The sequence below is a fragment of the Urocampus carinirostris genome, chromosome 8 (assembly GCF_059441175.1).
Source record: "Urocampus carinirostris isolate Australia breed hairy pipefish chromosome 8, RoL_Ucar_1.0, whole genome shotgun sequence".
Taxonomy (NCBI): Eukaryota; Metazoa; Chordata; class Actinopteri; order Syngnathiformes; family Syngnathidae; genus Urocampus; species Urocampus carinirostris.
In genome coordinates this window covers 22,791,837-22,816,991 of record NC_142356.1, presented here as the reverse complement: position 1 = coordinate 22,816,991, position 25,155 = coordinate 22,791,837, and the positions used below count along the sequence as shown (strand labels likewise).

The following is a 25,155-nucleotide window of genomic DNA, read 5'->3' as shown; positions in this document are numbered from 1 at the left end:
GGGAGGCAGACATAAATCACAAAGCTACAAAGATTGGTGTCAAAAAGATGGCCAGCAATTATCCCGTCTCATTTTCTCATCAGAGATTTCTGTGTTTTGGGGGGATTTTTTTCTTTTCACAGTTCAGGTTTGTAACCCCCCTGCAGGGCCGGTCGCGGTTGGACTCCTCCGGGCCGCCTCCTACCCGGCCTGCCGCATTCGTTCACACCTCGGCCTCCTTCTGCATCCCTCGAACCATTTTTCCCTGCTTCTGTGCCTCCTGCCATGCCTCAGCCTCACACCCTGCCTCCTCCGCCCCAGCGCAGGAGGCTCGTTACCGTGGCAATTAGTGGCAAAAACTCAAATTAACCCTCTTGGCCGGCTGTAGGTGACAAAGACGCGTTGGAGTTTCTGCTAATTGGGAAACAGAACAACATGATTTCGAAGGCGCTGAGCAGGATGTGATGGGACAGGTTATTTCACATTTCTGAATGAAAAAGGCTTTCAAGAGTATGAATAAACTAACCGCAGTGAGCTTTAGAATATACTTGGATTGTGATGAACTGAATATACAGGAATTTAATTAGTGCCACAAAAAAAATCTGATTTCTTGTTATGCAATATCATGCAAGGTCAAGTTCTGTAATTAAGGGTAAGCCAATCAATCCAAATATCAATATTATCGATACCAAGCAAGTACTTGGATTGAATCAATATTATCAATACTATTACTTTATTGCAGGTAAGATTATACATACATTGTGACTTTCAAATTGGATCCAATTGTGTTTATAATTTATCTGCACTGCTGACGGCAGTAGGTAAAGCGCTCGTCTTGGGATCAAGAGGTCGAGGGTTCGATTCTTGGCTCCTACGAGTTATATGTCGAAGTCATTAAAGGTAGGGTGCATTGTTTTAGGTGTCCTTAAAAAGTTGAAAGTGAAATATTCTATTTTTTAATATTTATTGCCTCCTAGTGGTACAAAAAATACTAAGCAAAAATAAATTAACTATTATACCAATATTATTTTTATGAAAACAAAATATAGGTCGAGGAATTTGTATTTCTTTTACTTCGTGGAATCTCTGTCTAGAAGTTGCCGTCATGTTTGTCTGCGGTCTCGCTGCTCCGGGTACCCAAAGAGACCAAAATTCGCTATGTGTTTTGAATGTTGAAAAAAAATGAGCAAAGCTTCCAATTTGTTTGCACCTTGGAGATACTACCACAAAGATATGTTGGATTATCGTTTAGGGAATTGAGTCACCTCACCTGTAAGAGTATTGTGTGTCAGATTATGCCACTTTGTTTTATTTAAATCATGGTTTTGGCATTCTTTTCCAAATGCTACTGCTAGCAACCTTATAGCTTTGTGCTTCCCGATTATTGGGACTCAGAGCCACTCTTGCCTTTTTTTTACTCGGCTGAAGTAGTTTGTTTGCGTATTGGAAGAAAAGATTATACAATTTTATTCTGAGTCAATTTATTTGCTTTGTAGTCATTGTTTGTGAAGCTAAACCATTCAAGCTAATTGTTAGCTTCCCTTAAGGCACCTTTGATGTTTGATCTTGATATTGCTTTTGTGTTACAGGAACACATTACCTTGGACAATGTAATCTAGTAATTTTCAACTTCTTATGACAATCGTTCGTGTGTGTGACAGACAGTGGGATACATGCGGTGACATGGATTGGGTTCTTAATTTTACATATGAGTTGTGACCCCTTGGTTGTCAAGCCTTCCCATGTCGAACATGGGCAGGTAAATTTTACCTCATATTTAAAAAAAAGGTTTTAACTAAATCAGTGTCTCATCTTCCCTTTTAGAATGTCTGTCGTTTGGGGGGATGTGAATTCTCAAATTAAAGTACTCGGGCAAAGCTGAGTTTGTGAATTAACATTTGTAACCTACCAAAGATTCCTATATTTGTATGTAAATTAAATACAGTAATGCTATTTTATTCAGTAGCCTACATGAGATGAGCATTGATGAAGAGACATATAATGACTCCAGGAACAGTGTCTAAGTAATGGTCTGTGTTGGCGTTCAAACCCCATTCTAGTAAATATTGTTACAATATTGTGCTTTTAAGGATTGGGCGGAGGATCGTTTTGCCATAGATTCAACTGGACACGTTGACAAGGACAGATCAGATAAAGACTATGTGCCATCGATTTAATTGTGGTATGTAAATACACATATACTATGGCATGTCTATATAACAGTGTAAAATTTAGTTAATCCATCTGCTATACAGATTTGGAGGTGCATCAAAAAATTGAACAGGTTATCTATGAGCTTCTAGGCAAAAGTACAAGAAAAATATCACTGTATGCGATAAAAAAAGTCAAGTCAAGTCATGTTTATTTGTATAGCCCTTAATCACAAGAAGTCTCAAAGGGCTGTTTAGACTACTGTTATTACACCATCCCCTGATCCAAAAGAAGGTTGATAAAACGAGTACATATCATCACTGCAAGAAAAAAAAACATTAATTAGACTGCAGCTCATTTATACAACCATTTGTGAACAATTTTTTTTTTTTATTGATCAAAATTATGTGACCAACTTGAGCCCTGAAATCTATCATCGTATTGACAGTTACCCCTGATGCTTTACAAATAAATAAGGACACAGGACGAGGAAAAACACTGTAGTCAGTGCTACTAGCTAGCTAGCGAGCCTGCATTTGGGGCATGACACTACTTTGGAGTCTCCGTTAAAGATGAAAGGTAGGTTCCAAGTAAAACAATGGAGCAGAGTGAGGACCTGACCCACAAGACCATAGCATTTGAAACTTAATTTTGATTTACTCTATACTCAAAAATAATAGCACGTGTGTGTGTAATCTAATGCAAAACATATAAAAGACCTTAAAATCCAAAATTTGGGATATTAGGAAACCCAGTCAATTAAGAATATTTACATGAACATGTCATGATTGCTGATCCGGGGCACCTGCGACTGCCCCGTTGGCGCCAACAGCCCTAGTCGCTGATTTGCTCCCTGACTCTTTTTAAACCCCCGTCTTCCAAGAGGTAGCTGTAAGACCGTCTGCGAACCTATGCTTTCAGCTAGGCAAGCTCTGTACCATCCAACATTCTCCTGCCCTGTTTTGTCCAGCCTGATACCTGATGCCAACCTGTTTCTGGACCCGTTTCTGCCTTGCTCCTCCGTCCCGGCCATCGACCTGTTTTGCCCTGTTTCCTGCCTGTAACCTGTTGCTGACCTCTTTTCTGTACTTGTTACTGCCCTTGCTCCGCCGTCCCGGCCATCGCCATGTTTTCCCACTGCCTACGACTATCCACCCTCGACACGGAAGTGCCATTTCCGCGTTCCTGCCATCAGCTACCCGTGCCCGACGATCATCAGATCGTGGAAGGAAGTTCTGCTCTCTTTCTCAATAAAACTGAGTAAAACGAACGCTATTGGGTCCTGTCTCCGTTTCTGGCTTGTGACAGAACAGCAAATTTGCACTTATTCAACATAACATAAAACAAGCTTCACCTGAAAACCAACCTAATAACTCACGAAAAGGCTTGGCAAAATAATCAGAAACAAAATGTGTGTTTTGGTCACTTTAAGTCGGCACAGTTTATATTTATCCTTGTGCTTTTTTTAGCTCTCGTTTTTGGCTGCATGGCAAAATACAGCAACATCAATTGGATAAAAATAGTACACACTGTAGCTTTAAGAATGGATTATAATGAGTCACTTCAGTTAATTATTCAAAATTAAAGCACGTGCTTCCCTTCTCATTACGCTTATTTTGAGTTCTACAGTTTTTTTATGTATTTAAAGTGAAAAAACGTTTTTTGTATCGTTTTTGTTTTTGTTCAATAAAAAGCTAAAAAATATACAGTATAAATTATGTATGGATTTGGGAACTTTGTTACTCTCTGCCACCATCTCCTGGCTTGTGTCATCATTGCAGCTTAAGTCATTCGTGATGCATGTGCAAGTACGTGTATTTCTCAGACACACGAACAAACACTTCTTTTTGCATCTTTTTGGGGGGGGTTGGTTTGGCTTTTGAACTCAAAGTCATTTTCTTACTTTCACAATGTTCATGCCACACTGACAAATACAAATAAATTAAAATAAAATAAAAACCCTGTCGGGATGAGCATGAGGTCACTCTCCAGCACTCCCCTAAATCCCCATTCATCAAACCTAATGTGTTCTGCCCAGAAAATCTCTGCCAAAAGTAAGATAAACAGTGGAAAATAAATAATAAGGGCTCATTGAACTAAGTTGGAAATTATTAACAAATATTTAATAAGGAAAATATTCAGCTATCAACTTTTTCAGGAAACCTCAAATGTAACAAAAATAATGTGTACAATTTTAAAAAAAATTATAAAATATAGGACATCATTTGAAAAATATTGTAACATTTTAAAATACCAAATAAGCTCTTTAAAATAGTATTTTCCAAAAAAGAATGACAAAACTTTTTCCTGTAGATATCTGAGTTTCTCAATAAAACGGTAGTAAGAGTAATGCTTGACTGAAAACAACTATTTCAACAGGGGTAAGATTGGTGTTCATTACTACTTATCATTTTCATCTACTTAAATGTGGCTGTAACGTGTGGGTCACAGTCTGTTTTGCAATCACTTTTCAGCACTTTGCGGGCGCACTGATAGTAGCCATGGCAACACTGACACGACCTTGCTTTGGGGCGCGCACCTAAAGGTCATTAATCACGACGCCAGGGATATGTAACCACTGACAGCTCTCAGATTTCCCAGCTGGAAGACAAACACAAGGCTAATGAGGAAAGGATGGAGCTCTACGGCACGTATGAATAAGACGCAGTGAATGCTAGCGTCTGTTTCACATAGCCACAAGGTCAGTTGGAACCTCTCAAAAAAGGATAGTTTATAAGTCGGGTGCGATTGTGGATAAAAAAGGGCCTTGTTAAAAGTACCTGTTTAAATGGGTCTGAATAGTAGATATAGAGATCAACAAAGAAGGTGCTGTGATTGTATCGTTTTATTCAAGAAGAGACTGAGGGCAGAAAGAGATAGATTACATACAAGCCAATTGATTTAAAGGGTAAGTCCAGGGATAAAGTGAAGAATATAGGATAAAACTTCCAAAAGTGTGTCATTGAACACTAAAGATGAAAGCAGAGAACAGTAAGGAAAGCCATTTTATCTAAAGGAAGATACAGGGTAACACTTTGGATGGCAAGAAATACAGTGCGGTATTGCAATAGAAATGCAACTCACTTAATGCTTCATTCAGGTGCTGCACTGATGAACAACAGTAAAGGACAATAAGCATATCCTGTGCTCAACTTTAAATCCAAAGGAGACTGCGGACCTAGTCATAAGAGAATGGATGTCCGCGGAATTTAGTCGCACACTAACAGAAGTGCATTACTTGCATCAGTCAGATGTCCCCACAAAAAAGTGCTTCAATGAGGGGTGGGAATGGATGGTGCGACGTGTTTTATGCACGAGGACACTAAGGAGACTGCGTAATCATGGACAATCCATCGCATCCACTACACAGCATTATCCCCAGACAGAAGAGCAGTTTCAGCGACAGACTGCTGTCACTGTCTTGTACTACGGACAGACTGAAGAGATGTTTTCTTCCTCATGCCATGAGGCTCTTTAACTCTACCCGGCAGAGTAAAAGCCCACAGTAAACCACACCACCTACATTGCATATTACCGAATCTTATTGCAATATGTATTCTGTGTAGCACTATTTAGTTATTCTATATAACACGCTACAGTGGGCATTTGCACGTCACACTGGGTATTTGTATATTGTATTCTTTTTGCTTCATTATTGTATTGTTCTCAGCTCAGGGATGCTGCTGGAAATGTGAATTTCCCTTCGAGGTGAATAAAGTATCTATCTATCTATCTATCTATCTATCTATCTATCTATCTATCTATCTATCTATCTATCTATCTATCTATCTATCTATCTATCTATCTATCTATCTATCTATCTATCTATCTATCTATCTATCTATCTATCTATCTATCTATCTATCTATCTATCTATCTATCTATCTATCTATCTATCTATCTTTCTATGTAATAGGGAGTACCAAGAGTACATTGATGACTTAATACATCCTTCAGAAATGAAATCTCCAAACCAAACAATATTCAAGGATAACAATGTTTTTGCTTAAAAGAGAGCAGATGTTATCCAAGAGGAGACATGGGGCAGTATGAAAAAATGGTGACTGTGGACGAAGTATCTGAGGAAAAAGAAAGTCCTTATGACAAAGGACAAATGGAAACCAGATAACAGGGTTGTGGAGACTCTGGAGCATAAAACAACGGCAAATAAACATGCCTTATTAATCAAAGCAGTTGGAAGGACGTATACTGACCAACCACAGCATAGAAGGGTGGTTTATTCAATGGAAGTAGGGATTGAGAGGAGTTAAGTAAAACAGAGAAGGCGGCCCATGATCCTGAAGTAACAGAGAGTCCCTCACTGAACGCACCAGACTTACTTTAGTGGCTCTCGTGTTTACTTTAAAGGGGACAAGTTTTATTTCAAAGGGGACCAAGGGCACCCTTGTGTCTAAGTGGAGACTCTGGAGCACATTATTACTATAAAACACACTTCAAGGAACATACCACGGAGGGAGCCGGGCCAAAATGCTAACCCTTCCCCAAATGTCCAGAAGGCATAAAAAACAAAGGGCGTTCGAATGTAAGTTTTATAGATCAGTGTTTCTCACCTAGAGGGTTGCGACCAAAAAGTGGGTCATGACCATATTTTAAGTGGGTCGAAGGCTAACCAGGTGAACAATTTTCACCATGTGCTCTGCCGGCCCCGCTTGAGCAATAGTTGAACAGCTGAGTGCTGTCTGTTTTAGGTGGGAACAGAAAAAAAGAAAAAAAAGCCGCCACCCCTGACAAAAGTTTGCTTTCTCTGGCACCACTTTTATCAAAAGTTGATTGGGGATTACGGATTGTGAAAACAACTGTGCTGTAGAGACCTTGCGCCCAGCCTACTCCACCAACTACAAATCGCCAGGCACAGAAAGTGACCAGACTCTCCAGCCGTATAATAAAGATTTCAAACCCCGAAGTGTTCATATGAATCAAAAGTTTAATGATCTGCATCTGTTTGTCATGTTCATGCAGGGAATTAGTTTACTGTGTGTCACAGTGAAATTTTGCCTATTATCAACAATCATAATTATCTTAGTAAATATGATCAACCAGATAGAGAACTTAATTTGGACAGCATCAACAGGAGCTCACCGGTGACTAAGACAGCACCTCTTGACCGGGACTTCCCACACCTATGAAAAAAAGGCAAAGCTCCAAACTCCCATTTCTTTTTCCTGCTGACTTCACTCGTGTTTGTCAGGGAGGGGAGGCCTCACCGGCCTATGTTGCCAGTGGACAGTGGCGATCAACAAGGCCCAAAGCCAAAACCTCGTCTCCCTAGTCAGGAAACACGGCAAAACCAAGTCATGGCTTTCCTTTTCCCTATTCCTCGGCCGAGGGATGCAATGAAAGGGATTGAGAGACTTGTCTGAGGAGGGCTTTTTTGTGTTGTGCCCCTGACCCCCCACCTTTTTCCTTCTCCCCAAGTGCTGCTTTGTCTGACCCCAGTTAGGCGAGAAACGATTTCACAACAATGCATTTTGCTCCGGGGATATAATATTTCATTTTTGACGCACGCCGAAAATAATTCCTTCTCAGTTTTATGACTTGATAATCTTAACTGGGTTTATGGATTCATAATTTCATAATTACAACTGAATTTCTTTCCCTATTCCCATTTAGATTACTTAGACTGCTAGGGCTTGTGTCAACAAGTACATTTCTTTTTTTTAATTTTAATTCAATTTTCCTTGTCATTTAAAAAAATGTACTTTGTTAGTATCAAACAAGTGCATCATTTATTTGTGTGTCTCTACTATTTTCCTTCTGGTCTGATCAATCATTATCCATATTAATGAACTGAAAATCGACCTTTTAAAGCTAAGATAAAATATGTTTGGAGTATTGCTTCCTTCATGATAAAACCATCCATCCATTATCTGCACTGCTTATCCTAAGAAGGGCCCCAGCTGTCCTTGGGGCAGTGGGAAGGGGGCACCCAGTACTGGTTGCCAGCCAGTCGCAGGGCACACAGAGACAGACAACTCACTCGCTCATTCACACCTAGGGACAATTTTGACCGGCCAATTAACCTAACATGCATATTTTTGGTATGTGAGAGGAGACCGAAGTGCCCGTTGGAAACGCACGCAGGCATAGGGAGAACATGCAAACTTAGCACAGAAGGGCTGGTAGTTGGATTTGATCCCATGACCTCAGAACTGTGTTGCGGACGCGCTAACCACTCAGACGCCCAGCCACCTTGTCATCATAACTGCTAGGCACAATATGAAGCTATGTCGAATTAATTCGGTTGGGAAACCGTTAGCACTGCCTGCTGGTCGGATGGGTAACCACCGAATTAGATTCCGAATTAAATATATGTAATACAGGTATACAACAATTACTCTGCATTGCATTTCATTTTAGGCAGCCAGAATGGCACGCCCCACAACAAGTGTGCTCAGATGGTTCATGCTAACAGCAATATGTAATCGAGAATAGTGGATCGCGGCCACACAATGTCAGTTCACTGTAGGAAAAGTTGCCAAGCCCAACAAAAATGTTGCATTTTTTAACTTCATGTTTGCGGCTGTTGAGAATGTTAAGAATGAAGCTACTGAGGAGGCACATTTTGGAGTTTATTGAAAATGCAGTTATTTGAGAATTTAACAGAATATTATTACTTGAAGTCATTTTGGTGTTGCTGTTCATTCTGTAACCGCTGTTCATTCTGTAACCACTGTTCCGCCGTGCTGCCTTGCTTTGCCATAATTATATTTTAATTATATTGGGTTTAATTAGTTTTATTACATGCATCCATTATCTGCACGGCTTATCCTGAGTAGGGTCGTGGGGGTGCTGGAGCCACTCCAAGCTGTCTTCAGGCAGTGGGCAGGGGACACCCTGAACTGGTTGCCAGCCAGTCGCAAGGCACAGAGAGACTGACAACTCACTCACTCATTCACACCTAGGCACAATTTGGACCGGACAATTAACCTGAGATGCATGTTTTTGGAATGTGGGAGGAAACACACAAGGAGAACATGCAAACTCTGCACAGGAATGCTGGTAGCTGAACTTGAACCCATGACCTCAGAACTATGCCACGGACACACTAACCACTCATCTGCCAACCCGCCAAATTGTATTATTATTTATTTACTTGTTATTTCAACCATTGTGTGTGATGTGTATAATGTGTCCTGGGAAAACTGAGTTTTTTATTGTCTTATCGTACACTGAATGGTTTAAAACGGCACAGTAAGTAGAAATTCATCGGCTGAAAAGTACTTTACACATAATTTTGTTTGATGAATTTGAGAAGTGGAAATTTATTTTTAAATTAGGTCGCAGCGTATTATGACGCTGAAACGGTGGGTCCTCAAGTCAGAGCAGTTGAGAACTACTGTTAAAGACTGTACAGTATAATGCACAAAATGTGGAAAGTATTCATACCTGTCATCCTGTACGTTTTTGCCGTACAAAGTACGTTTATCATGCATTTTAAGACGTGTACAACGTACGAGAAAATCTGTACGGAAAACTGCAAATTTGTCGATTATGGGTACCATCCAGTATACACTGGCTATCACGAAACAGCAAATCAATCAAGTCAAACGAGTTCGCTGCTTCGCTGCGGAAGCCTCTATCTCTGTTACATTTTTTTCGTTGCAAACGAAGCCAGCAGTTTGATGTAGTGAAAGGAAGTCTGTCTCTTTTTAGAGAACCGGCTTTTTCGGCTCAACTCATTAAAGAGAGCCGGCTCTCAAACGGCTTACTTGCTTTGATACGTTATATTACGAATTATTATGTTGTATAAAGAAGTTGGGAAAAAAAAGGAAGTATAAAATGAGAAAATGAAAAAAGACAGGTTTGTGGGTATCCCTTTAATCAGCATATCACCAACAATAATTTAATGCAGAAAATGAATTCATCTTTTGAATAAGAAAGTGTTTTATTCTACTTTATTATATTTGCATGTATGTTTTCCTTCTACAGTGAACGTCCAAGCTACTTAATTTTTGAACTTGTTTTTATTATAAACCTCATTCATGTCAAGAGACTCAGGATCTCACAACAAAATGTTAATTAACAATATATATGATATAACGAAACACATGTACAATATAACATGTTAAATTACATGAATAAACACGTTTAAAAAATATGGTGCAAGATTATTTTGTATTTTGTAAGGGAAAATACGACAGTTTGTAAGGGCATGTGGAGTCGTTGAGGTTGACAGGTATGGGTATTTGACACAAAACGTAATGAGACAACAGTGGGAAAAAAAACAACGATTTAAATGACAATATGGTGAACAGGTCCTCGGTCGTCAATGTAAAGCTTTTGGGGGCACCTTGCTCGCAGCGGGGGCGAGCACCTCTCCGGTTGCGCGTGTGTGAGCAAGGCGTGCGCGCGAGCGAGGGTGCGCGCGCGCGCCCGTCTGCTCTGCTGTTGCTGCCCTTTGATCCCCCGCATTAGTGTTAGTTAGGGGGGCTCGGAGGCGAACAGCAGTCAAGACAGCCGAGCGAGCGAACGAGCAGGCAAAAGCGGCCCAGGCGGCGCCCCCTCCTCCGCGGCACGGGCTCCCCTATTTCATTTCCCCCCCTCTCGCCCATCGTACCCCCTTTTTCGACCGACGGTCCCACTCTGAACCGAGCAAAGCCAGCCAGGTGCAAGACCGAGCGAGGAGTAGCGGCTGCCCGCCTGCCTTCCGTCCCTTTCGGTCTCCTTCAAATGGGAGCGAGCCTCTTTTCTTCAATCTCCTCGCGCCAGGACGAGAATGTGATTTAAAAACAAGCGTTTTGGGGGCGAAAATGCCAAGGAGGAAGCAGGAGCAACCTAAGCGCCTGCCTTCACGTAAGTCTCGCAGTGGTTTGTGTGCGCCATTCTCCGCGGGGTTAAAGAGGTGAAAGAGACAAAAGAGGCTAGGTTATATTCCTCCCCGGGTTATTTTTTTTCTTTTTTGCGGGTCCGAGCGAGGCAGCCATGTTGTTGGCGACGCTTTAGCCAGCCCCCGAGTGTAGCAGGAGGAACCACAAGCGAACGAGACCTTCATAATCGATTTTTCTCCCCCTCGGAAAAAAAGAAAAGGGCTCGCTAAAGGTTGCGGGTTGTACGTGTGTGGGAGGAGGCGGAGGTGGTTGTAGCTGAGAGGGGCGAGAGAGACGGAACGCCACCGCGGTGTTTTGGCTAACATGTCCGCCTGGTTAGGTGGCTTCTCCGGGGCTGGAGGGGGAGGACCCGGGGAGTGTGGCCGCAATAAAACGAAGGGTCAGCCGGATCAGACGAACCGGAGTCTGTCTTGGCTTGCTTCACGTTTTGCTTATGCTAGCACCCCAACTTGTTTCGCGTATGAAAGATGAAAGTATGGAAACATTTTTCCCCTCAAACTCGCTTCTCAAAAGTGACCGTGATCGGTCACCTGAAGTTCATGCCCCCCATTCCCTCCACCCTTTATTTTTCTTCTTCCTCCTCCTTCTCTTCTTCCCCATTGCAGACAGACTTGGATCAATAACGCGGTTAGACGAGTGGGGGTGAGGGGCGACACAAATGCCAATGTGCCGCAGTAACCATCATTTTAATAACAATAATACCAATCTTTTTTCAACCCATTCTTTCTTTAGCCAGCTAACCACGTTGGTTCGTCAAATTCGACCCGCCATCGTATGTTTATCGGCACATGCAGGGTATGATCGAAGGGCGAAAGGGGGCTGAAATTGCACACTAGGGTCGTCATGGGTTCATGATGGAGGATCGAGAGAAATCGAGTCTTATTTTCGGTTGCTTGCATTGCTGTTTAATGGTACGACACGTTATGCACATGACAATAGCCGGGCACATTTGAGCAGGAAATTGAAATCAGAACCTGTCAAGTATGAGACATCAGAACTTAATTAAGCTTCTTTGCCATCAATGTTTGTAATATTTTTTTTAATGAAAGACATTTAAAAAAAAACTACAACACAGGCACAGCTCTAGTGGTTTGCATGTTTGCCTCAGTTGTATGTTGATTCCCCTTTGGGTTACATTATTACAGGACGCCATTTGTCCTTAATCGCATATTGATCAAGAAAACCTGGAGCCAGAGGAGAAAAATCATCATCACATAGCTTTAATATTGATTAACTACAGGACACTATTCTGAGGCCAGATCATAGCAAAAGATACAGTATACAATAAAAGCACTGTGCATGAAGGAAATTATGACCCTTGATCTCTGTTGATTTTAGGTCTCTCAGACAGCCACCAACTGACTGATTTATATGCTTCGTGTCTTTTGTAGAATTAAAGCTCATTGAGGGTGTTCGGGCTTAGTTTGTATGTCAGTTATTTGACAATGTCTGGACATGAAATTGCAGGTAAAACGCTGGGACCGGTCGCTTTTCATAAAATACAGTGGTACCTCTACTTTGAAATGACTCCACATACGAAGTTCTAGGTTACAATGTACATGAATGGGAAAATATTGCCTCTAGTTACAAATGCGTTTCATGATACAAAGTCAAAAATACAGTACGCGCTTCCATTCGCTGCATGCTCTTCTTGTCCCCAGTTAAAGTGAAAAGGTGCATTTTTTTTCCTTTTACTGTTTTTTATACCATGTGTCTCTCGTTTTATGTTTATTGTGCTGTAATCTAATTTTATCATGTATTTGTTTCATGCCTTGATGGTTTTATTTAGATAAAAATCCCACTTTTACAGTGCTTTGAACGGATTAGCACATTTACATTCCAAAGGCGCCTCCTCTTACAAATGTTTAAGGTTACAAAGCTACTCCCAGAACCCATTTAATTCGTAAGTAGAGTTGCCACAGTAGGTGGTCTGTGTTGTTTGTTACCCTCCATTTTTTCTTGTATGTAGTCCTCAAAACCATATCCAAACTTGTAAAGTACGCGATTTGTATTTGGATATTCTTCCATTTTCACTGGTAATCCAACATGGTGGCCGCTTAAAGAGTGACATGACAGTTGGAACACTATAGTTTTAAAAGCTAATTTCATGTGCATGTACATAAATTGCACCAAAATACTGCTGAACTCATGCTCCCCCAAATTAGTTCAGACACTTATGGTTCGAGAGCGTTCTCCATCTGGGCACCGGTGCTGTGGAATGCTCTTCTCCCTGAGATCCGATCTGCAACCTCAGTGGAAATGTTTAAATCTAAGCTTAAAACTCACTTCTACTCTATAGCATATGAATAACCTACTCTTTTCGTCGGCTCCAGAGCAGGGGAATGTAGAATAATATTCTGAAAAATAGTCTGTGTAATATAGTGTAATAATCTGTGAAGCCCTTTGAGACTCTTTGTGATTTAGGGCTATACAAATAAAAATGACTTGACTTATAGATTATCTGTTAAATATTGTGACATGATAAATATCACAGTTCTGTGAAAGTGTACCCTGCAATCTTGTTTGCTCTTGGTAGATTGCCTTCGGGTCCCAAAGGCGACATTTGGTGTGTCCTGAGTTGGCTAGAGCAGAATGCGTTAGTTGTTCCTTGGTTGGTGTTTGTTTTTTCCCTTCACAACTTCCAAAATCATAACCATACTCTATTTTATGTTGCCTGGTCCCTTTGCAATGTGCACGCACTCGTGGAAGTTGAGTGTCACTGCAGTTTGAAAGGCCCATAGGTACTCTCGACTGTGCAACACAAGTAGGGATTCCCACAGTACTTCCCCAGCAGCTGAAAAACTGGCAGAATAGATGTGGCTCACGCACCAATGTTTTATTCAGCTCAGGGGTTTAAAAAAACTTTGCTTGAAGCTCATGCTTGAGTGTACTATTACCGAGTACCCCTGGCAAGCTATGACATTACCTTGCATAGCTTATGATAGAATAGAAGAATAGAATATGCCTTTATTGTCATTGTTACAACATGGGATATGCTGTGACAACGAAATTGGACGAATGATGATGAAATCCCAAGTTTCAATGAACAAAGTAAGGAGTCTGTGACTCCGAGTATTTAGTTTATTGCGCTAAAAGCCATGCTTTTGTATCCTTGTCACCTATGCATTCAGAGTTGTGAGCTAATATGCTGCGAAAGGAATGCGCAACTGCTTTTATTCTCACAAGACCGGGCAGACAAAGCAGGGGGAAGAAACCGTGTTGTTGTCATTTCACATGTGCAGCAGACATCGAGCGGTTGTCCTTGTCAGACTAGTTGTCACCTTCTTGAGGGGAATTGGCCGAGGTGTTACATGTATTGTATGTGCAGGATGATTGCGCAAAACTGCTGTCATACAAGTGTTTGCTATGTTGTGTATCCATCACACAGTTTTAGGTCATTTCTTGTCTCTTTATGACCTTATTTAATAAATGATTATGCATACAAAAAAGACTGCAAACCTGTCTGCACACTCAGGCAGATGTGGAGGCACCTTAGCTAGCTGAGTGCAACTGGATTGAAGTGTTATTGTCACCTGTAATTAGTTTAATTTGGCTTTTAACAGGATTTTGTAAATATGTATGTACCGTAATTTCAGGACAATAAGGCGCATCGGGTTATAAGGCGCATCCCCCAAAAATAGATTTTTCTCCCAATATTTCCCATACATAAGGCGCACAGGATTATAAGGCGCTACAGTTGGAACGTCAACAAAACAGTCAGATAGTTCAGTTAAACTCATTAACCCCATAACATTTCGAAGGCTCGCAAAGAAGCAAATACGTATCGCAGACGGGTACGGACACGATGTCTGTACGATGTCACCAATTACTTAAATGCTTCTTTCCACATATCATGAGGAAGGTTAAACTTTTGATATTCAAGAAATGCCAACCATTTCTTAGTTTCTATTTTCTTTTTTTGCTGGCAACTGTGTTGACCGCAAAGTAAGAATTTCATTGTGCAGGGAAACGTCGTTCTTTACTGTGCATATGACAACAAAATAATAATAATAAAAATAGACTCATCACAGAAACATCAAGATCTGTCTGAAACAAGATACTGGGAAAATATAAAGCTGGGTTAGCTCACCAAAGTCGTCACGTTCAATAATAATAAAACGCAACCATGGTCTTCTTACATCTGTGAGTTAAGTCAATGCAACCAGGTAAAATATTTTCACACTCCAAAACACGCAATAATGCCAACAAATAAAATAAAAAATCCGCCGAGAAGCTTCTGCATCGATCGACGTTGCTAGCTGTCGGTTTAGCCCCATAATTCCCGTTTACAAATGCATACTAGTGAAAAGTGTTTTCTCCATGCTGTAGAGCAACCTAATGTGTGTTTCATATTCATCTTTTACGGCCAATTGCAGGCTTTGTTTTGCCGCGCTTTAGCCTAAGCGAGCCTGTAAATGCTAAAAAGGACCCACCTCCTTTACCTCTGAATAAATTTAGCCAATAGTGACAGATTCAAATGATGATTGACACATTGGGTAGGAAATGAAACGCCAGTATATATATCCTTGCATACACCGCAGACTACTTCGCCTACAGGGGAAAATCTAGTCGGTGGCTGCTTTCCTTAGTTGCTAGACCTCGCAACTCAGTATTGATCCACATATTATAGTCGTGAAAATAAGGTACATATAAATATATATATATTTTTTTCAATAAAAATCATGCTAATCGCTAGTAGTCGACAGAGCTGATGTTATCATTATTATTTTAGTTATTTTTCAACATGAATAGAAATGCACTATTACTGATTACTTTAATATGACTATATTAGTAATATTATTTTATTAATAATGATAAGGATGGTAATAATCATTAATAACAGTCAAGGTGGTTATAAAAACCCAAGTAGATATGAATCAACATTCCTTTTATGTGAGGCAAAACAAAGCGATTTTAAAATGTTAAAATTCTGCACTGATTATCTGCCCATGTGATTGATAATGGGTTTATCCCTCAATGCGATTCATTCTGATTGACAATTAACCTGCTCTAATAGATCTGCCGTGCTTCAGCTGTAGGATGGGCGCCATCCGACAGATGTGCAGTACAAATTACTTGATTTATCTAGCTGGTGTTGATCAAACAAGTTCTGAAATTTTTCAAATTACCAATACTGTTGCAGATGAAAACACAATTGTGCTTAAACAACTTGGTGCGTTTATTTTAGGATGTCGAAGCATCCGTGGTCTGGAAACAACCTGGCTATTATGATTTAACTGTTTACATAATGCTTGTTTGGATTAACAAAATAAAATGTGATATTGATAAACATAAACCTTGTGCAAAAGCTTTAACTCTTTGAATTTACATGTTTGGTAGATTAGCACCTGCATCCTTCCTGAGTGCATGAATAATTTTAATAATATATATATTTTTAAATAACATGTGTGCTATTCCTTCTTTTGTTGCACACAAGTTTGTTTCAGTGTGCAACATGGAAAAGTGAGCATGCAAACCTTTTTGTGTGTCTGTGTGTCTCTGGGCGCACCAGCCAGCTATGGAGGTCACGGTACAGTATGGCGCCGTCACTCTTGACAAGTAAACATGACCTTTGTTGGCGCCGTGAAAACAACTCTTCTTCCTTAGTGACCTTGCAGCACGCTTTTTATTTGTGTCATTTTTACTTCCTTATTACTCGACCATCCGTAAATTTTGTGAGGGATGCCTAAAACAAGGACGCCACCTCTGCGTATAGTTTGTCAGCACCGTGTGACAATCGCACCGCCTCATGGTGTCAAGGGGGAAAGGGACCTTATATGGCATCATGACAATTATAAACTATAGTTTCACACAATGACATCTGCAGTCTACTTGTTCCTGGAACTAAACAATTCCAGTCCAACGCGTAATCAAAAGCACTTCTCCGAATCTCCACATTATGACCCCAATAGATCTTTCGTTTTCTTTGGCTATATGGGTGTGAATAAAAAAGAAACAAATGTTTTGAATTTAATAGACTTAATAAAATTAAGCTGCGCCCCCATGTTTCCTGAAAAATATAGAAAACGATCGACTAATTTTTTACTAAAAAACTGGCAAATCCTTTTTATCCATCTTTCTGCTTCACTCAGCCTTCAAATGTCTTCACTGGACAACACAGAGTTTTCTCTGAAACATGATAACAATACAAAAAAAGTTTTGTAAAGTAACTTTCAAATAATCTGTTCGCGTGCATGATTATTTAACATAGTACACCTCTATGACACAGAGATCCAGAATTACCATTGTAGTATTTAAAATGTCTTTTATGATTTTAAGCAATGTTTTGGAACCTGGCTATACCCGAGGAATAATCACGTAAATTGTCTCACAGCAAAATTGTAATTTCGGGTTAAATGAAGTATTCTACGGACAATATTACGGACAAAGATTTTATTTTTCTGTCTTATTCATTATTGTAAAATACGCCCTGTTAAAATGTTTAAAAGGTATTATATTTTGTTTAATAGTTCAACTTTTGCTTTGTTAGTGAATTATTTTACATGATTGGCTCTCCTGATCATTTTGGCACTATTTTTGAAGCAAGTTTCACTCTGCATCATGTAATTTGGAAAATAATTGAAGGGAGTTAGACTTTTGAAAAGATCACGTTGAGTAATATTTTAAAAGAAAAAAGTATTCTGCTTTTCTTCCGACAGCCACCTGAGATTCACTTCATTTACTCATTTTCACTGTTACTTTTTATTGGGAGATCTTAATTTCTTCCAAATGTATGACAGATAATAGACTGACAGTGTTGTCTGTAACTCACATCGCAGTTAAAGGTAGGAAAGACGGCAAGTATAGTTAACAATTCTTGTGTCTGTCTGAAGGTAGGCAGCTAACGTGACAGGAGGTAAAGCTGTAGGGACTTAAATGAGTTGTCTTTGTGTTGTACTTAGTTGCACCATCTACACTTTGCCAAGGATATAAACATATTGAGATCAGTTCATCATGTTATTGTTATATGATTTTAACAATCATATCTTAAAAGGAGGCATGGAGTTTTTGTACGATAAATGTCTGTTTAATGGAATCTTTCATAAACCTACCTTATAAGATACTGGGGGGGAGTACAAAAGATACATAGTTGTATGGTACATCCGCAAATTGGAGAAGTTAAGTTTTGGACAAACATCCTGGCAGTTAATTTTTCGGGTAATGCTCCCTGCTGTGTGCTAATAAATCTTGTCTTGAAGTTATTTAGGTAGCACAGTGTTTAATAGCTCCAAAATCGGATTTGCTGCAGCTTCTTTTGGTCTGTTACAGACAGGCTCAACATTTTTGGAACATTTGAGCTATTCATCATATTTATCACAAAGTGAATGGGCGTAATTTAAAGGGAAAACATTTTTTTTCAACCTCTTAACTCAAAATGATATTTGTTTTACTTTGACTTTAGCTTCACACCAGCTCAGTAGCCTAGATGGTAGGGCGCCCGCTTTGAGACTGGGAGGTCGCTGGTTCGCGCCTCGGCCGAGTCATACCTAAGACTTATAACATTGGTAAAAATGGCGGCGCCCTCTGTTGGCTGCGGCTGCATCGGCTCGCTACAACGGGTCAGGTGTATCGACATTTCGTTCTGTGTACATTGTTACAAAGAATGACAATACAAAGGAAATTATTATTATTAATTACATAGTTTATTATAAGGAAAATGATTGAGAGCACATAAAGTTTTGTATTTGATTTCTTTCTGGGTTTGTACTGGTGCTTGAAATCCTTGTAAATGCTTGAATATTAATGTTTTGTTTCCAAGAATTGAAAAATCCTTGTGAAGTGCTTTGAAATGCTTGAAATACTTGCCATGTTTCTTAACAAGTCTGCTTAAAAATGATGCGGACTTCTCTCTGGTGGCTTTACTTTGCCATTGCTTTTGTTCGCTCATTATTAATGGCAGCTGGTATTAGTTTGTAAGGCATTGTCCTTTGAAGTGTCATCAGACCTTTTTTTAATAGTATTGGATAAATTAGGAAATTGGCTTTGAAAGCCTTTAAAAAGTTATTGTATTTAGCCATGAAAAAGGTTTATGAACCCTGAACCTTATGATGAGGAAGTGAGACTGCATCTCTGTGTGAAATGCACTCAACACTCAATGCGTTTGTCTTCCTTTCTTCCTTTTGTCTGCACCAATGACTGTTTTGCTATCTACTTTAGCGCTATGGCGGGTGGCTCTCTGGCTGCCTTCCATCTTCTATGATTATAATGACCTTGCTTCGGCCTGGAGTTGAAAACGTTGGATTATGAGGAAAGGAAAATGAGAGGAGGTTTCCATTTCGCTTTTGGCATAAAATTTAAGGGGAAGATCTCACACAGAATCCCCATACTCTTAGGACCTCAACCCTTTCCTCTTTAGATGGATGGTCATTGGGGTCTTTGGTTATGGCGGTCAGTCGGGGCTCAAGCGAATAATGATACACAAGCTTGAACTGGGAAATGAATTCAGCACGCACTGTCACAGGCAGCCTTTGCTGCAGCTGAGTGTTTGCGCGCGCGTGTGTGTTGGACAGTACCTGAAATCACAGACTGATGAGGATTAACACTTAGCAGGGTAAGGTTTAATGGGCCCAGTTTCACAAAAGTAGCAAGGCCCCTATGTTTGGATCAATGGCGGCACATAAATGTTAACCTTATTTGCTGCGCCAGACAAATGAGAGTGCACAGAGACAAGTCAGGCGCTTTTGTACTTGAACTTGAAAGTAGACTTTACACACTCAGCTTGTTTTTTTATGTTAGAATGATCCATGAAATACTAAGAAGTTTTGGATATGGGTGGGACAAAGTATGGATGATGCGATATTTCACAGAGAATCCTCCTTTTGCTGCAATCTCAATGTGTTTCTATAAGGTTATTATAAATGGTGTGAAATTAACAAAGTGGCATCAGCATACGTGCTCACTGGTTTAAGACTACCACTGCCACACATTAATATTTTGGTACTTGATTAATCACCAACGTTATTTGAAATTAGTCATAGACCCGCATGCAGCTACTCTCATATTACTATCCCTAGCATACAGCTCAAAATTTTTAATATGTGCACAAAATCATAATAAAGACAATCAGATATTCGGCTTTGATATAACTTTGCAACTTAAACCAATGTTCCCTACAGTAAAATATACATAGCAAAATATACAATACCGATAAGCCAAAATCAGGTCGAAATGCTGTTCCATCTAAGGTGTTTATGTTGATTTCTTAATTGACAAAAGTGCAGGGGATTTTTGACCAGAGCAAATATTTTTTTTTTATTAACTCATTCTAATGTTTCGATTTCCCTTTTAAAAATTATCTTTTTTCAAACAAAAAATAAATATATACTTTTAAACTATAAACCATTTCTCTTCATAGTGAGTTAGTTTTTCAACACCCAGCCAAAACTCACTGTTTGGTGTGACTTTAGCCTTGTAGGTTAAATAGCTATTTGTTCAAAATTAGGTAAACCCACAATGCAACACTGATAAAGTCCTGGATTTGATAGGCTAGTGTTTTTTGTTGCCTGGACGTCACTTAAAAATGTAACAAGGTTACCTGTCAAGTAACGGAGAAATTGCGTATCCGTCTGGTCTTTTGTAAAGTAGCTGTTTAAGATGTAATTTAATTTTATTCCAATAGACTAACTGACTTACTAATTTATCTACAAGTAATCCTGCAGGAGCTAACACTAGTTAGCAGTAAGAAACCATCAAACTCTTGTTTACCAATATTATCCATTTATCAGTCCAATTCAGTACACATGGAAATAATTCTGATACATGTATTTTTGTCCTTTTTTTTGCTTGTTATACACATTATGTTCCAAACTATTGCCTTAAACGATTTTAACTCCATATAATTACAAATGGTAGATTACTTTAAGCCTCACTAAGTACACCGTTTCACATTTTTGGAGTGAATTAGGATGACGCGAAGGCCTAAGAGTAAAAATCATTCAACTGAGTGATAGCCTTGTAATGTGTGCATTTCCTTAGTTTTGCGATTCCTGCAATGGTCCAAACTGTTACCATCATAACCATTTCAACTCAATGTGTTAAAAAAGTAGATTATATATAGCCTCGCACCCGTTTACACTCTTTTCAAGTTTAAAATGAGTTACATTTATTTGATGCCAAAATTTGCTTCTAGAATATTTAGAAGCTGACAACATCAAAAATTTCAAAGTGAGGTCCGTCGCAATTGGTGTAGAGAAGTTGTCTTCGTGCCCGACTTCAGCCTAAAACCTGCACCTGAGAATAAACGCAAAGGTATGTATAATTATAAGGTTTTAGTTTGCTGTTACTACTCCTAAACTACATCTTCACCAATAACAGTGGTGCTTTAAGATATGATTTTACACTAGCCAGTGATATCTCAAATAATACCTTTCTATTTAATTGTAATTGTTAGGTCCACCCTCCGAATTCACAACCATGAATCTTCTATAGTGTATGATCAGCATATGTGCAGCCAAATGGAAACGAGCCTTTCTAGCCTGTCTTGTTTTCCCCAAAACTTATTGCGACTGACTGAAGTGCAAATGCATCTAATAGATGCATATATATATATATATATATATATATATATATATATATATATATATATATATATATATACATGGATGTTGAAAAATCAGCATCTAGGACGCGTTTTATTAAATTTGCATTAGACCTGCGCTGCCAAATTTAAAACACAAGAATCACTTCTGTAATAAACACAAGTGTCAACCACCGCAACCTAATCCACACAGAACTGCTCTTTGCCTTCCTTTTTCTGTATTGATTAGAAGTGCTGGAGCCTTGCTAACATCACACCCCTACCCCCCGCCCTGTCGCAACATGAAGATCTACTGCTCACAGAGCAGCCCTTTTTAGTGAGTAGTGCCAATCTCGCAGGAGTAGCAAGGCTTTCAGCTGGCAGCGTTTCACTCCGAACAGCTCGCCGGTGCAGCTGGGAAAGACAGAGCGATAGAGCAAGCTTCTGGTGGCAGAGAGAGTGCACAATCGAGGGAGGGTGGGATGCACAAAGTGGAGAGGAAGAGCCGCTAAGAGCTTTGGGCGGTTTCTCTGTTGTTGTACCACACAAGTGCATCCAGACCCTGCAGGACAAGCCTTTAACAGGCATGAGGGATGGAGAACTTGAGAGGAGGAAGTAAAGGTGGGGGTGTTCTGTGGCAGACGCCCGCTCTATAAACTACACAGTGATTTATCCCTGGATGCTCACGCTCAGCTCCTAGAAAATGCCGCTTGATGACTTAGTGGGACATGGAAAAAACTGCTCGAAAGTAAGAAAGTGGTCATTTGATCAATGCAGAACATGCACAGTGTTACCTGACTGGTGGGTGAAATGGGAAAGTCTGTCTCAAATTGTTGGACTTCATTAGCCTTAAGTTTTTCGTTTAATGTTTACAAAAGAACCTCCTCAGTCTAAAATTGAATTTTCAACAACAATTTCCCAGTCCTATCTGCGTGACAGTTTACTTGTTATAGTTATTAGCTGAACCTTGTGTAGTAACATTATAATTCTTTGACCTTGACATTATCAATCTCTGACCCATAAATGCAATGTCTTGGTCGGAAAATCCAGATTTCTGCGAGTTTGAAAATGCAGAATTACGTCAGAGCTTTACGTACAGTCAGGCCCTAACCCGTTGCCGTCGGAGGACGAACTTAGGGATGGAAAAGTTGTACCCACTTTGGTTGAGTGATTTAAAGTAAAACTGTCTGTCTGACTGACTGGTTCTGACTATACCAGGGAATGAGCGGGAGAGGTCACCCAGCTGACGCCTGGATGCGGACCTTGTCAAAAGGTTACCCGGCTGATGTCCCGAACCCGTTGCGGTGGTGTGCCGCTCTGCCACCACGGACAGTTCTGGTTGGCACCCAGACAGTCACCCGCCTCTGCACCCGTCCGTCGCCTGGTGTGGTCCGCTCAACATCGCCGGCGGGGTTTGGTTCCGGCGCATGGTCACTGTGTTCCCCCTAGATGCCCCACATTCTGTGGCGTTCGCCAGGGGAGGTCTTGTCCTCTCAACGGCAGTGGCTCGCTAGTCGTCTTGGCGCTTATTTTGGTCCATACCCCGTCCCTGTCCCCAACCCTGACCCCCGTGCCGTCTTACTCAGTCCCACCCTTAGCCCAGGCCTCGCCGGGTCGGTTGCCAGTCCCCGCTTAGTGCCAGTGTGGTCCAGCCGCCCATGCAAACCTAACCTTTACTGCCGGGTATGCAATACCTCCCACACTTCTTGAGAGCGTTGCTTTAAATTCCCTGCAGTCGTGGCCGGGTGGCATTGTGCGCCTGGGTCTGTCAAAACTCTGCACCCACCTCCCGCATCTGTATGGCAGAATAGGTGCGAGATTCGGCTTGAATTTCATAAGATGTGGTCTTGAATAAGTATTAACATGTCTTAAATTTGACTATAAAAATCCTGGGGGAACCCTGAATATCTTTCAGGATGACTTTCTGTTTTTTCCCTTCTTTCATTTTTTTTATGGTATCTTGAAAAAAAAATGTGTGGTGATGAAATAAAAATAAAATAAAATAAATAAATAAAAACGCCTTTCCATCCGCTTATATCATTGGTGGTTTAGTGGTATGGAATCGACGCCTTCACTGCGCTGTGCTGGTTCGATATCCGTTGCATCCAATGTTTTTTGTATGAATTTAGTAATATCAAGTAAAACCTCATATATAACAAGAACCCAAACTTTGAGTTATATCTGTAGTTAAAAAAAGTGTGTGATACACAAATAAATACTGTAATTTTGGCTTTAAACAAGACACTCGAAGGCAGTAATAGTCCTCAAAAGTCAAAGATTTCATACATTCTTCTCTTATGCATCAGCGAATTTATGAGACTTTGGTTCACTTAAACATTATTTTTGCTTTGTTTTGGAACTGCCACTCTCAGATCTTTTTATTCCGTATTTAATTATCTAGCCTTTCCCTCCGATCCAATCCCCCATTTTTGGTGGATTAAGATATGATTGATAAGGTGAAATGTGTGATTAGAAGAATTATAGAACATGAAATGATAGGCAGAGTTAATGACAGACCAACATAATATTCAAAGGTCTGATACCGATTAATAGTGGTAAAATAGTCCAAAACACAATATTTAAAGCAGATATTCAGTTACAGTCAAGCCAAAACGCTAGCATCAAAATTTTAAATACTATAAAACCAAACGCTAAATTTCATTAAAATGCCAAACGATGACTGATGAATACTTACATGCTCTTGTGCTTTTTTTGGCTAACCAATCAGTGCAGGACATTGCTGGAATGAGGCTCTTTAACAGACTGTACCTGGGGAAAGTTGATACTGCTTTATGTTGACCGCTTATTGGTTGTCAGATTTACAAAAAACACTCCCCACATTCGCCTGTATGTGTAAAATTGGTACAGATGATTGTCTTGGTCTAGATTATTTATATGTATATATATATATATATATATATATATATATATATATATACACAATATATGTTGTTAGTGGCATCATTGTTTAGGGGTGACAAGAATAAGTAGCCCAAGTCGCTTCACTTAACATTAACTGCAAAAACCACCAAGGCTGCCTACCTTGGCAAAGTTCTTCTCGGGTATTTGTTGCGTCATGAGTATTAGGTATTGTGATGTAAATCAAGCTAAAGTAAATGTTACCATGGGATTTCGAGTCAAGTAATCTACAGCTGTTAAGTAAGAAAATATAAGTCTTAAGCAATGATGCATATTTTTAGATCCTGCTTATGGCTGCCGGCCAACACGGTGATCTTTGATCCTCCACGCCCTCTACCCCTCTTTGCCAAACAAACACATTCTTCTTAGCACTGCACCATACGGTGACCTCACTTCCTGTGTGGGTAGACGAGAGCAGGAGGCATTTTATGTGCAGCCTGCCTCTATTTAGCCTTTAATGCACCAGCCAGGCTAAAGCTCCACCACCTCACTTTTCTTTCTCCTTCTCTGTGTGCTTTTTCATTGCAGTCAAGAGGGCTAATGTCTTTTAACAATATCTGCTAATGTCTGACCATTTGATGCACAGAGAACCAGAGTTTCTTTTTTCTCCTGTTAATTGTATTTTTTAGTAGTGCAGTATAGTGTTTACCCAGCACACTCTTATTTTATTAGCAATATTATTGTTTTTGATGGGTTGACATAACAGTCAAGATGGCTATAGCAATAAGGGGCAGCAGTAAC

The 25,155-nt window shown here is 40.0% G+C and overlaps 1 protein-coding gene across 2 annotated transcripts in view; it reads left to right on the top strand.

Moving 5' to 3' along the window:
* The first annotated feature begins 10,536 nt into the window (after positions 1–10,536).
* The window catches only part of znf827 (zinc finger protein 827), a 103,808-nt gene continuing 89,189 nt past the window's right edge, over positions 10,537–25,155 (top strand). For both annotated transcript variants that reach the window (XM_088342013.1, XM_088342014.1), the window contains exon 1: positions 10,537–10,944. In XM_088342013.1, the coding sequence (XP_088198139.1) occupies positions 10,902–10,944 (43 nt within the window). In that variant the 5' untranslated portion in view covers positions 10,537–10,901. The remainder of the gene's footprint in view (positions 10,945–25,155) is intronic.